This window comes from Oncorhynchus mykiss, chromosome 17 (assembly GCF_013265735.2).
Source record: "Oncorhynchus mykiss isolate Arlee chromosome 17, USDA_OmykA_1.1, whole genome shotgun sequence".
NCBI classification, from domain to species: Eukaryota; Metazoa; Chordata; class Actinopteri; order Salmoniformes; family Salmonidae; genus Oncorhynchus; species Oncorhynchus mykiss.
The window spans coordinates 82443874-82456485 of NC_048581.1; the positions used below are offsets into that span (position 1 = coordinate 82443874).

At 41.1% G+C, this 12612-nt stretch overlaps 1 protein-coding gene across 1 annotated transcript; it reads right to left on the reverse strand.

Moving 5' to 3' along the window:
* Window positions 1–5835: 5835 nt before the first annotated feature.
* csrp1 (cysteine- and glycine-rich protein 1) lies at window positions 5836–11980 on the reverse strand. Its single transcript, NM_001124574.1, is given in 6 exon segments — window positions 5836–6509; window positions 6820–6913; window positions 7145–7274; window positions 7632–7800; window positions 9648–9757; window positions 11707–11980. Coding segments are annotated over 5 exon segments (579 nt in total). The 5' UTR covers window position 9757; window positions 11707–11980; the 3' UTR covers window positions 5836–6432.
* Window positions 11981–12612: the final 632 nt, after the last annotated feature.

Below are 12612 nucleotides of genomic sequence, written 5' to 3' on the forward strand. Positions count from 1 at the left end.
TTTCCAGTCCTACCTTTTGGTTAGGGATGTTGGGGGTTGGACATTGTTATCTTATCTCAGTCACGGTGACTGACAAGCCAGCAATGAAAAGTATGTCAAGGAAGTTGTTCAAATAAACATATCTCTATATTCTATTCTCTTCAGACCATATGATGGAGCTTTGCTAAGTGATCCAATAGGTTGGCTCTGCAGGCAGTTTGGTTGCTATGTTCTCTGTTGGCTGGAAATGAGAGAGATTCTGCTGGTAGTTTGGTTGCTGTGTTCTCTCTTGGCTGGTAATGAGAGAGATTCTGCTGGCAGTTTGGCTACTGTGTTCTCTCTTGGCTGGAAATGAGAGATTCTGCTGGCAGTTTGGTTACTGTGTTCTCTCTTGGCTGGTAATGAGAGAGATTCTGCTGTCAGTTTGGTTACTGTGTTCTCTCTTGGCTGGTAATGAGAGAGATTCTGCTGGCAGTTTGGTTGCTGTGTTCTCCCTTGGCTGGAAATGAGAGAGATTCTGCCGGCAGTTTGCTTACTGTGTTCTCTCTTGGCTGGAAATGAGAGAGATTCTGCTGGCAGTTTGGCTACTGTGTTCTCTCTTGGCTGGAAATGAGAGAGATCCTACAGGCAGTTTGGTTACTGTGTTCTCTCTTGGCTGGAAATGAGAGAGATTCTGCTGGCAGTTTGGTTGCTGTGTTCTCTCTTGGCTGGAAATGAGAGAGATTCTGCTGGCAGTTTGATTACTGTGTTCTCTCTTGGCTGGAAATTAGAGAGATCCTGCAGGCAGTTTGGTTACTGTGTTCTCTCTTGGCTGGAAATGAGAGAGATTCTGCTGGCAGTTTGGTTGCTGTGTTCTCTCTTGGCTGGAAATGAGAGAGATTCTGCTGGCAGTTTGATTACTGTGTTCTCTCTTGGCTGGAAATTAGAGAGATTCTGCAGGCAGTTTGGTTGCTGTGTTCTCCGTTGGCTGGTAATGAGAGAGGGTTTTCAGGCAGTTTGGCTGCTGTCAGTGCTTCATTTGTAAATTGGGAGGTGCCGGAACAAAAAATGAGCCCGGGAGGGTGGTGACCTGCTGATGTACCAGAAATCAGAAAAACAAATCACCTTTATAATAAAGTATTGCATGCGTTATCACCACTTTTGAGTACAGGCATAGAACAGTAGAGGCGCTTGCAGAAGTTGCACACATGGGGGAAAAAAATTGTAGCCTAGTGTCTGGGAAAATGTTGGTCTTTTATAAATGCATTTCATACACTTCTACATCATTTTAGATGATGCAGACTTTAGCAGAATATTTTTTAATACCTCACAAATGATCGAAATGACAGGATACTTTGACACTGACAAACTGACAATCTGAGATGAATAAAAATGACCTTGTCTTGAATACATCAGTAGCCCGGTTCTAGGTGCGTGTGAGGACACATGTTGAACAATATGAGGAGGAAATTATAGTTCTAAAAAAGCTTTCCAGTTTCACTGACTCACCCAACGATGTGCAGCTCCCTCACCAGCAATTGGCCGATGCGCCAGTACCAAAAACGTATCTCTCTCTTGTTTTACATTGCTGTTCCCTCAATAGGCCTATTTGGAAGTTGATAACTTGGTAGCCTACAGCAGACAGATAAGAGTCTTCTCTTTTCAGCAGGAGACATTGCTTTCCAACCTGTGTTTTCACGCTATTGTATTTGAAATATTCCAAAGGCCTATTTTGGCTTCATGCTGTTCACTGACAGATTTGCAACGTGTTCCCGAATGTAGGAATGCCTTGTGATTGGGCTACACACAATCCACAGCTTGGCTATAAACTATTGATTCTCTGTGGCTAAATTAAATTATTATTTTTCATGCCACTTGAGGTACCAGATCCTGGCAAATGGGTTCCGGAACGATACAGTCCGAAAATGAGAGGCTCAAATTAAGCACTGGTTGCTGTGTTCTCTGTTGGCTGGTAATGAGAGAGATTTTACAGACAGGCACTGCCCCCTGAGAACAGCAACCCCCCCCCATGGCCTGATTAGAAAATTAACTGCAGACAATGTTAAGCCCTGGAGTTGATTACAGGAATGCGATCATATCCACCATACAATAGCAAGGGACTGTACCACCATCTGATCCTGTACTCTTTGATCGGGTTATTGCATGCATGTGCTTGTTTGTTTGTGTGGGCGTGTGTGTGGGCGTGTCCGTGTGCATGTGTGCAAGCATGCATGTGTGTGGGTGTGTGTGCTTCACAAGGACAATAAATCCCCAAGGTACTTAATTGAGTAAATCAGATTGGACTGGTTTGTGCTTGGCCCTGCTGGGATTCTGAGACAGAATTATAATTCAACTGAGAGTAGTTTTTAATAGAATGGCATGGTCAATTGAAGTAAATTAAAACTGTGAGGAGGCCATTAATGACAGTCTTCAACGTCTTAAGTCTAAAGATGTTTATACGAGTTAATATAGCCTCTGTTTAAATCATAAAATGCTTGTTTGGACAGGTATATTCTCTAACACCACACCACTCTATCTTGCCATTTGATTCAGTGGCCATTGCTGTGGTTCAATTCACAGTTGAGCTCTTGTTCTCATGAACCAAATTCTAAACCATCATGCCCCCCATGGTTACTGTCCAGAGTCAATAACGAACTAGGCCTGTTGTCACTGGCCCACCCTGCCATATGAAACAGGTGCTGACATTCTGGACTGTAGTGTCAACTATGGGTGCGTTTGTAAATTCACTCCGCTGATCTAAGCCGATTTCAGAGCACTCTCTTCTGTTCTGTATGTTAGCTTGGGTGCTTGATAATGGTTGTACTGTCTGAGTGCTCAGATCAACCTTTTTTTGCTCCATTTTTGTTTTATTTGTGCAGATAAGAAGCAAGGGTCACACTTTATGTGGATAGTCCGGATAGTCCATCTGTAGATGCTCTTCAGATATGCGCTACAGATGGTCATACTATCAACAAACTATCTGTTGATAAGCAACTGCTTGCTAAGGTTACGGTTAGGTTTAGAATAAGGGTTAGGGTAAAAGGTTAATGTTACCTCATTTGCACTCACTGTATATAGACTTTTTGTTTTATTTTGTTCTACTGTATTATTGACTGTATGTTCTGTTTATTCCATGTGTAACTCTGTGTTGTTGTATGTGTCGAATTGCTATGCTTTATCTTGGCCAGGTCGCAGTTGCAAATGAGAACTTGTTCTCAACTAGCCTACATGGTTAAATAAAGGTGAAATAAAATAAAATAAAAAGGCTTAGGGTAAGGGCTAAGTTTAGGGTTTGGATAAGGGTTAAGGTTAGGGCTAGGTTTAGTAGATAGTTAGTTGAAATGTTACTGATAGTCTGTAGAGCAGGGCTCTCTAACCCTGTTCCTGGAGAGAGAACCTCCTGAAGGTTTTCAATCCAAACCTGTTCCTAGAGAGCTACCCTCCTGAAGTTTTCAATTCAACAGCTCATCAACCAGCTAATTATTAGAATCAGGTGTGCTAGATTAGGGTTGGAGCAAAAACCTACAGGATGGTAACGCTCCAGGAACAGGGTTGGATTGAAAACCTACAGGATGGTAGCGCTCCAGCAACAGGGTTGGATTGAAAACCTACAGGATGGTAGCGCTCCAGGAACAGGGTTGGATTGAAAACCTACAGGATGGTAGCGCTCCAGGAACAGGGTTGGATTGAAAACCTACAGGATGGTAGCGCTCCAGGAACAGGGTTGGATTGAAAACCTACAGGATGGTAGCGCTCCAGGAACAGGGTTGGATTGAAAACCTACAGGATGGTAGCGCTCCAGGAACAGGGTTGGATTGAAAACCTACAGGATGGTAGTGCTCCAGCAACAGGGTTGGATTGAAAACCTACAGGATGGTAGCGCTCCAGGAACAGGGTTGGATTGAAAACCTACAGGATGGTAGCGCTCCAGGAACAGGGTTGGATTGAAAACCTACAGGATGGTAGCGCTCCAGGAACAGGGTTGGAAAACTTTGCTGTAGAGCACCTGCAGTTGGGCAATACCAGAGGTGTCAAAACCATTCAACGGAGGGCCGAGTGTCTGCAGGTTTTTGGTTTTTCCTTTCAACCTAGACAACCAGGTGAGGGGAGTTCCTTTCTAATTAGTGATCTTAATTCATCAATCAAGTACAAGGGAGGAGCGAATACCCGCAGACACTCGGAACTCAGTGTAATGAGTTTGACATGTGGACTAAACAAATAAAGTTTTACCCAAGCAAGTATATCACGTTTATGGTTGCCTGTTGGTACAATAGGAAGATTGTCAGTTGTGATGTGACACTTGAGAACTACTGATGAATGGCATGACAGTTCATTTTAATCCCCACTTGTAAATGGCAGCATGATCAGTTATATATGTCAGAAGGATCAGTTAATTCCCCCTTATAAATGGCAGGAGGATCAGTTAATTCCCACTTATATGTGGCAGAAGGATCAGTTAATTCCCACTTATATATGGCAGGAGGATCAGTTAATTCCCACTTATATATGGCAGCATGATCAGTTAATTCCCATTTACTGCCATTTACATATGTCAGAAGGATCAGTTAATTCCCACTTATAAATGGCAGGAGGATCAGTTAATTCCCACTTATATGTGGCAGAAGGATCAGTTAATTCCCACTTATATATGGCAGGAGGATCAGTTAATTCCCACTTACATATGGCAGCAGGATCAGTTAATTCTCACGTATATATGGCAGCAGGATCAGTTAATTCCCACTTATCTTATATATGACAGGTGGATCAGTTAGTTCCCATTCACTATATATATATGGCAGGAGGTTCAGTTAATTCCCCCTTACATATGGCAGGAGGATCAGTTAATTCCCACTTATATATGGCAGGAGGATCAGTTAATTCCCACTTATATATGGCAGCATGATCAGTTAATTCCCATTTACTGCCATTTACATATGGCAGGAGGATCAGTTTATTCCCACTTATATATGCAACAGGATCAGTTAATTCCCACCTATACATGGCAGGAGGATCAGTTAATTCCCACTTATATATGGCAGCATGATCAGTTAATTCCCATTTACTGCCATATACATATGGCAGGAGGATCAGTTAATTCCCACTTACATATGGCAGGAGGATCAGTTAATTCCCCCTTATCTATGGCAGGAGGATCAGTTAATAATTGTTTTGCTATTGTATCTAACTCTGTCAGTATGGATAGGAGAGTTCAGCGTGAGATGCAAGACCTGCTGTTCAGCTGTAAAACTAAAACAGCAACATTTCCATTTCCAAATTGTTTTTTTTTCTTGAACCAATGGAATTCTCTAATGCCCTCTTGTGGCATTCTGCAGTTGGTGAAAACAGATCTAGTAACTAACAAAAATCAAATCAAATATAGAATAATTTTGGATACTGTAAAAACACTACTACCTGGTTGACTCTCCTCACGGTTGCTTCCTGATTCCATACCAGCATGTGTGTGAGCAGCAGTTTGTATACAAACACTAATTAACATCCCAGTAGCCAGGTCACACGCCACCTACTGGCCGTTTAGATAAGATGGCGTGTGCATGGCATAGTTTTGTATGGAAATACAAAAGACAGATTGGCCACCTGCCAGTCCTACCCATAGCCCCATTCCAGCTGCCCAGTGTGCCAACCCCGGGGAGAGGGCAGTACCAGGGCTGTGCATTAGGACCATGCATGGTTGTGTCGGCTGTTTGGAGTGTTAATCCATGTGGATAAAAATAAAATAGATATATTATGTCGTTCCCCCACTTCTAAAACCAAAGTTGCACCCCTGCAACTAGTTTGTTAGTTTGTTTCCAAATGTGCTGTTGTCATGTCTCAAACACATCATTTCCTCACATTACCATAATTGAATTAAATACAATGTTTTTTTCTATTAGTTTTTTATTTGGTGTTTAAATGTACACAGTTTTTGATACAGCACATCCACTGTGTTGTAAATATCATAGGATAATATCAGTGCCAGTTTTCTCCAGAATGTATAGCCTTGGACAATAATTGTACATGATGACTTTGTTCTTTCATTCTGCCGCTGATAATTTGCTCTGTTAATTAAACTCGCCAACAGCCAAACAACTCTACAAAACCAGGGTGTGTCTATCTGACTGTACATATCTGATTCACTTTATGTACATTCAAAATTCTAAACGGAACGCTCTTGTGAATGGAGTTTATTAGGTCAAAATTAACAGGCTAATAAGTCCTTTTTTCCTTTCTCATAGTGGTTAGGAAACATTTCTCATGCAGAGAATTAACCTCATCAATACCAGAGCTTAGATAGAAAACATCAGCAACTTACTCTTCTGGCAAGATAAGCATTTAGGTAAGCTGTGCACTGTGTGTTGCTGTTGAGCCTCTGTGACTGAAGCAGTAGTGAAATGGCAGTATTAAATAGAGGTTGATTTGGGAATCCTGGGATTTGCAGTCCAAATGTCTAGGTGTCTATCAGAGGAGGCCATAGCTCTACTGAGCATGTGCCAGAGCCCCTGCCCCCTGGCCGAACCCAAAGCCCTTGGGACCAAAGGATTTGGCATAACATGCTGTGGATGAAAAGGTGGTGAACTTTATATAAGAATGTATTTACATACAAAGGCATGTACATTTATAACAGATGCTAAAGTTTAGCTTTTTCTCCAGTACATTTACATTCCGTTTTGGTGAATTTATTTAGCTAGGCAATCCACGAGTTGTCTACACGTGTTTATCAATAATTCTAAAACAGAGTATTTATATACACTACAGTATGTGCAATTCTCATGTTAACTCGACACTTTAATTTAATGCATTTAGGCAATTGTGTCTTTGCTATTTATTGTACACATTTGTTTTACATGAATAGAAAATACACACCTTTGCAGTAGATTTCTCCATCTTTGTCGGCCACAGTGGTTGACTCCAGCCCCTTGCCGCATTTGGCACAGCGGAAGCAGCTCTTGTGCCAGGACTGACGGAGAGAGATACGGAGAAGTAAGTGTTGTTCTGTATGAGAACACAGACAGCAAATCCCCCTGCATCTATTTCAGTTGACATGAACTCTAAAGCCAAAAGATACATGTAGTCATTTAGTACTTTTACATACGGTATACAACGTTTAGTAGAAGCAGGGTTTTGAGTTGGCAAGATTATGAGCTACTTCCTTTCAAAACAACCTGATTATCCCAAAACTCAGACTTACATTTCCACCTCCGAGCACCTTCTCGGCAGAGTACACAGCCTTGGCACAGCGCGGGCACACGTCTGAACTTCCAAACTTGGTGGCCAACTTGGAGGCGTTGGGGTTGTTGGTGGGACAGTGGGCTGCTGGCCTGTGGATGACAAGACAGGTTTGTTATGATTACTCTACATATTCAGGCTTTGATGTCTGTAAGTACTGCTGTTTTTTCCCTGGTAGACCTATGTCACTGACCAGATTCCACTCACCTGGTTTCCCAGGTCTGATTAGAAGGGAAGGATGAACATCAGCAGTGAAAGCCCTGGGGTGTAATCATTAATCCAAACACTACCAAAACAAGAGTTTCTATTGGACAAATTCAGGCAGGTCCCTTCCAGTCTCATTCCATTTGCTTTTGCTTAAGAAACGTTTTACAACAGAATTGACGTAATGAATACACCCCTCGTATAGAGTGTATACAATATTAAACTCTCTGAGATTCCTTCCTTACTCTTCAGGTCTGATTCCAAGATGTGCCCCCGTGTCCATGCTCAGGGTGCCTGCTCCTCCGCCAAAGCCATAGCCTTTTGGCCCATACTTCTTGCCGTAGCAGGACTTGCAGTAGATCTCATCCACATGACAGGTCACTGTTGTGCTGTCCAGGTTCTTCTTACATGCCACTAAGAGTAGAGGAGGAGGTAATATAATTAGAAATATAGCTTAGAGCAGCAATGAACAGGGTTCAAACTATGACAGAAAGAACACAAGATCAGTTGGATAACAAAGCAAATCACTATCATGTAGGAACTATCTCCATGTGTAACTCTGTGTTGTTGTCTGTTCACACTGCTTTGCTTTATCTTGGCCAGGTCGCAGTTGTAAATGAGAACTTGTTCTCAACTAGCCTACCTGGTTAAATAAAGGTGAAACAAAAAAATAAAACAAATAAATCTTCCTTTAAGTACAATCAGTGCATTATGAGAAGAAGACTTGCAAATCATTTTTAGCATTAGCATTAGTGCTAACATGCATCTATAGGTACCGCGATGAATGTCTGAATACATATTAGTTGATTAGTTACTTTCATTGATCGTGTCTTAGTGTTAAACAAGGCTTAATGTATTTCATAGCTTGACATTTCTATCCACTTTAGCAGGAATTGTTGAGCGCAGTGCTCATTCCAACAAGCACTAACTGGTGATAAAGCTGCAAACATTGTAGCTTGATGTACTTGGCTCTGTCAAGAGTGGAACGCATGATCTTACTAATTGTGAGAATGGGTGGTCTCATCATTGAACGTCAATTTGTTCAATGGTTTTTATATCCTTTCATGATCCATTAAACCTCATAGCACAACACATTTTTGATACTAATATATAAATGTGGTTTTCGTTCTTCAAAACATGCTTACAACATTGTGTAAAAGTATCGTAAGGTAAAAAATACCCACAATCCTCTGATAACAGAACAAATTCTTACACTTATGGGAAATATGAACATTTAGTAAGTGAAACAATTTTCCTTCTAGTTGTTTTAAAACACACATAGTTGTTTAGATTACACTTTTATCTTATATTGAATACATTTTTTGGGGGTGCGGGGGTTGGTTGGACAAGTAAAGTACTAATTATATTCAAGAAAAGATGACAACTACATTTTTATGTCAATATAAATATATTTTCAAGTATAATTTACTAACAACCTGAATAATTTCTGACAGTTTGTTTGTAAGGTTTCAAATTACATGAAACTCAACCGTTTATCTTTTCCTGGGGAGACAGGCAGCCAAGTGGTTAGAGCGGTGGGCCAGTCACCGAAAGCTGACGAGGTAAAAATCTGTTGTTCTGCCCCTGAATAAGGCAGTTAACCAACTGTTCCCTGCTAAGCTGTCATTAAATAACGGTTACATAACTAATTTACCACCTGGTGATGTAACTAGGCAGAATGAAACTCCATCCCACCATAACAAGCAGAAATGGCAGGTGGTCATTTCAAACAGCTTTTTATTCCAAGTATATTTAAAACACAGGTAAATCAAGTTTTGGACTGTGCTTGGCCTTAAAGTGGTCAATGCTGTGCCATATCGGCAGCAACACCAGCAGTTTAGACACTACAGTGCAACACTAACAATCTTAGGTCATTTTGTAGGTTAACAGACCTTGCAGTTTAATGTTTCAGTCCTTTTATGACATTGAAATGACACTGTGACCACCACAGTCTGTGTTAGTTAACATTTGATCTTCTGACTCTGTGGGTGAGAGATGAGCCTCGTTAGCTCACACAAACACATGATGTGTACCTTTTCTCCCATAGAAGGGCTACAAGGCCTGTGACACAGCCATTTCTCTCTCTCCATATAAGGGCACACAAATGAGAACCGAGAATGTTTGGATGCTCTGCTTCCTCTCTAGGTACCAGAATAATTCACATTCCAGCCTGAGCTCTGAATATCAGCTCAGAGTAATTGGTGCATTGGTAGTCAGTGTGGTTTATGAAAGAACGGGAGGACCTCACTCCGTTCACTTACTGCACAGAAAGCAGCACTTGTGGAAAAATTTCCCTTCACACTGCACTTCCTCAGCAAAGTACACCGTCTTCCGGCAGCAGCCGCACTTATTTCCTCCTCCCAAAGGCATCCTGCGGAGTCACAGTGGAGACTTAGTTCCATACATAGAAGAAGAGCAGCAGGTTTGTACTTCCTGTGTTTTGACACTCACTCAATGGGAATAGACCCTTACATAGAAATTAAGTCTATATCTACAGTCCCTGGCACGCATTGGATGGGAGAAGACCTACAGACCTTGTGATTTGACCACAAAAAAAACTGTGTGTACTAAAAAAAACTGTACCTAGGGCCCAGGGCCTTTCTGGTCAGGTGATCAAGAACTCTTCAAATGAGTGAACATACAGTATTTACACAACAGAGCCTGGTTATCCATTGTATAGACCCTTTCTAAATGTGTAGTATCTCAGGAATTTACTCAGAAAATGAACTCCTCTGAGTTAAATAAAAAGCAGTCTGATGACCTATAGGCCGGAGAGGGAGCACATGTGTCAAACTCCCAGTAATTTATTGAGTAAATCACCAAGGTTTCAGCATCTTCACAATAAACCTTGGTGATTTACCCAATAAATTACTAGGAGCATAAATATTGATTGTGCTACTCTATTTTTTATAGCGTACTCCTTCTGAGTCAAAACTGCTGCAGGGCTTGACTAAAGTACTTTATTATCTTTTATCAGGAAATACAAAGTTCCTCCTGATGTTTAACAACTGCTAGGGAGGTTCCAGGCCACTCATACAGAACACTCATTGTATCAGCTGAAGGGAGGACGGCTCATAATAATGGCCAGAACGGAGCAAATGGAACTGAATCAAACACATGGAAACCATGGGTTTGATGTATTTGACAACATTCCACCAATTCTGTTCCAGCCATTACCGCAAGCCTGTCCTTCCCAAATAAGGTGCCACCAACCTCCTGTGCTTTAAATAGAGAACGACTGCTGAATTTAAATAATAAATTGCTGTTGAGTGTATTGTACTCGACTCCATCTTGTTGAAATATGAATCCTATGATGTCACACATACAGGCTCTAATCTGCCATTTGGGTAAACAGGAAATGGTCTGCATTTCATTTTTTTAATTACACCACCATGTTAGTAGCCACTTCATGGCCTTAGACAGTCACTGACCCGGGCAGGCATTAGACAACAGAGATTAATGCAATAGAACAATTCAAATGCTGAAAAATGTCTATTGTAAACAACTGCATTTGACAATTTAGAGTATTATCCGACATCACCTCTATCACACTAATCGACTGGTTACCACAATAACAAGATAATTTATTGCAACATCAGTTTTCCTGTATAAAGGGTTAAAAGTGAAACTTGAGTACTGAAAAACAGAGATCATTTTGATCAACACATTGCATAGGAAGCTGGTCTTGCGACATACAGATGTAGTATCCTAATTTGAGACAGTTTGCTACAGCAGGAAAGTGATCCTGCAGCAATAGGAAATGTTAAATATTATGTGGATTATAATTAATGGTACATTTGTCATTAGGGTAAATCAAGTCTGAAATATTTAAGTGAAAAACCTTGAATACACTACACTTTTGCATTTCCTGCTGTGCAGAAATATTCTCAGCAACTATAGTGTGATCAAATTAAGATCTTACATCTGTATTGTACATACAGTACAGTACTCTACACGAAAGTTACTCATCATATCACATTCTGAGTTCTGAGACTTCTTTCCTGCAGATTCTCAGGAAATAGAACCCTTAAAATGCAGTTTTTAAAGCAACAGATGTGATCTACCCTTCAAACTCACATAGATATCGTTCTCAAAGTTATACTCTTGGCAGAAACTCAGCAGTCTGAAAAAGTTTCAGAATACACTCCCTGCTCACACACCCACACTTCAGGCTTTGAAAGTGAAAAAGCAGAAGAATGTGCAGTCCCGGATAGGAATAAAAGTTTTGAATATGTTATCTGTGGACTGTAACTGTATTCTATACATCATGAAAGCAGTGGTTACAGTAGCTTGTAGTTGTTGAAGATGGTCCCATCTTACCTGTTGTTTTTTTGTGTGTCTGTGTGGCCTGGCAGATACTTCCTGGTCGTTAAGTGATCTCTGATGAGTGGAGCTCAGACGAGTTCAGGACAGGCTTCAGTCTAAGACAGCAGCAGAGAAAGAAGCCAGGCTGGGACTGAGGGAGGAGGAGTCTGCTGGATACACACGTAGACTAAAAGAGAGACATGGAGAGCGGGAGGAGAAAGAGAGGATGAAGGAAAAGAGGAAGAGACATGAGAGATAAGCAGGTTTGTGAGAGAGATGGGGAGAGGTAGAGAGATGCAGAAACAGGGTTAGAGAGAGGCTGAGAGAAAGAAAGAGAGAGAGTATGATAGAGAGAGAGAGAGAGAGAGAGAGAGAGAGAGAGAGAGAGAGAGAGAGAGAGAGAGAGAGAGAGAAGCCCCGTTTATATATGGTGCTGACATGCAGCCCTTTGTCCTAATCTTGTCTACATTCTGATTGTGCCCACATTTTTAGACAGGAGTAAATGATTAAAATACTCATTGTGGTCTGATTGTGACTTCCTGACTAACTCCAGAGGTAGTCAGGCAAGCATTGTGTCTGGATATCAATCAAGTGTAAACAGACTTGGATTGTCAAACCATTTAAATCATTATCATGGCCTCTAAAATCATTGAGAGTAAGCACTATTGACTTATGGCATCAGTAATAGTCTTAAAATAAATACATTCATATTATTTTGAAAGAATGTCTGTCAAATAATTTGCGTACAGGGAGGCATCAGATAATCTGGTCACAATGAGGACACAGCTGACGGATAAGACACATTTTAATAATGGGTGTAGGCACGTCAAACCTTATTGATTAGATCACGAAAGTCACGTTTGGGCAAGGTGTAAACGAGGCAAGAGAGAGAGGGAAAGAGGCAGAAAGAGAGGGAAGGAA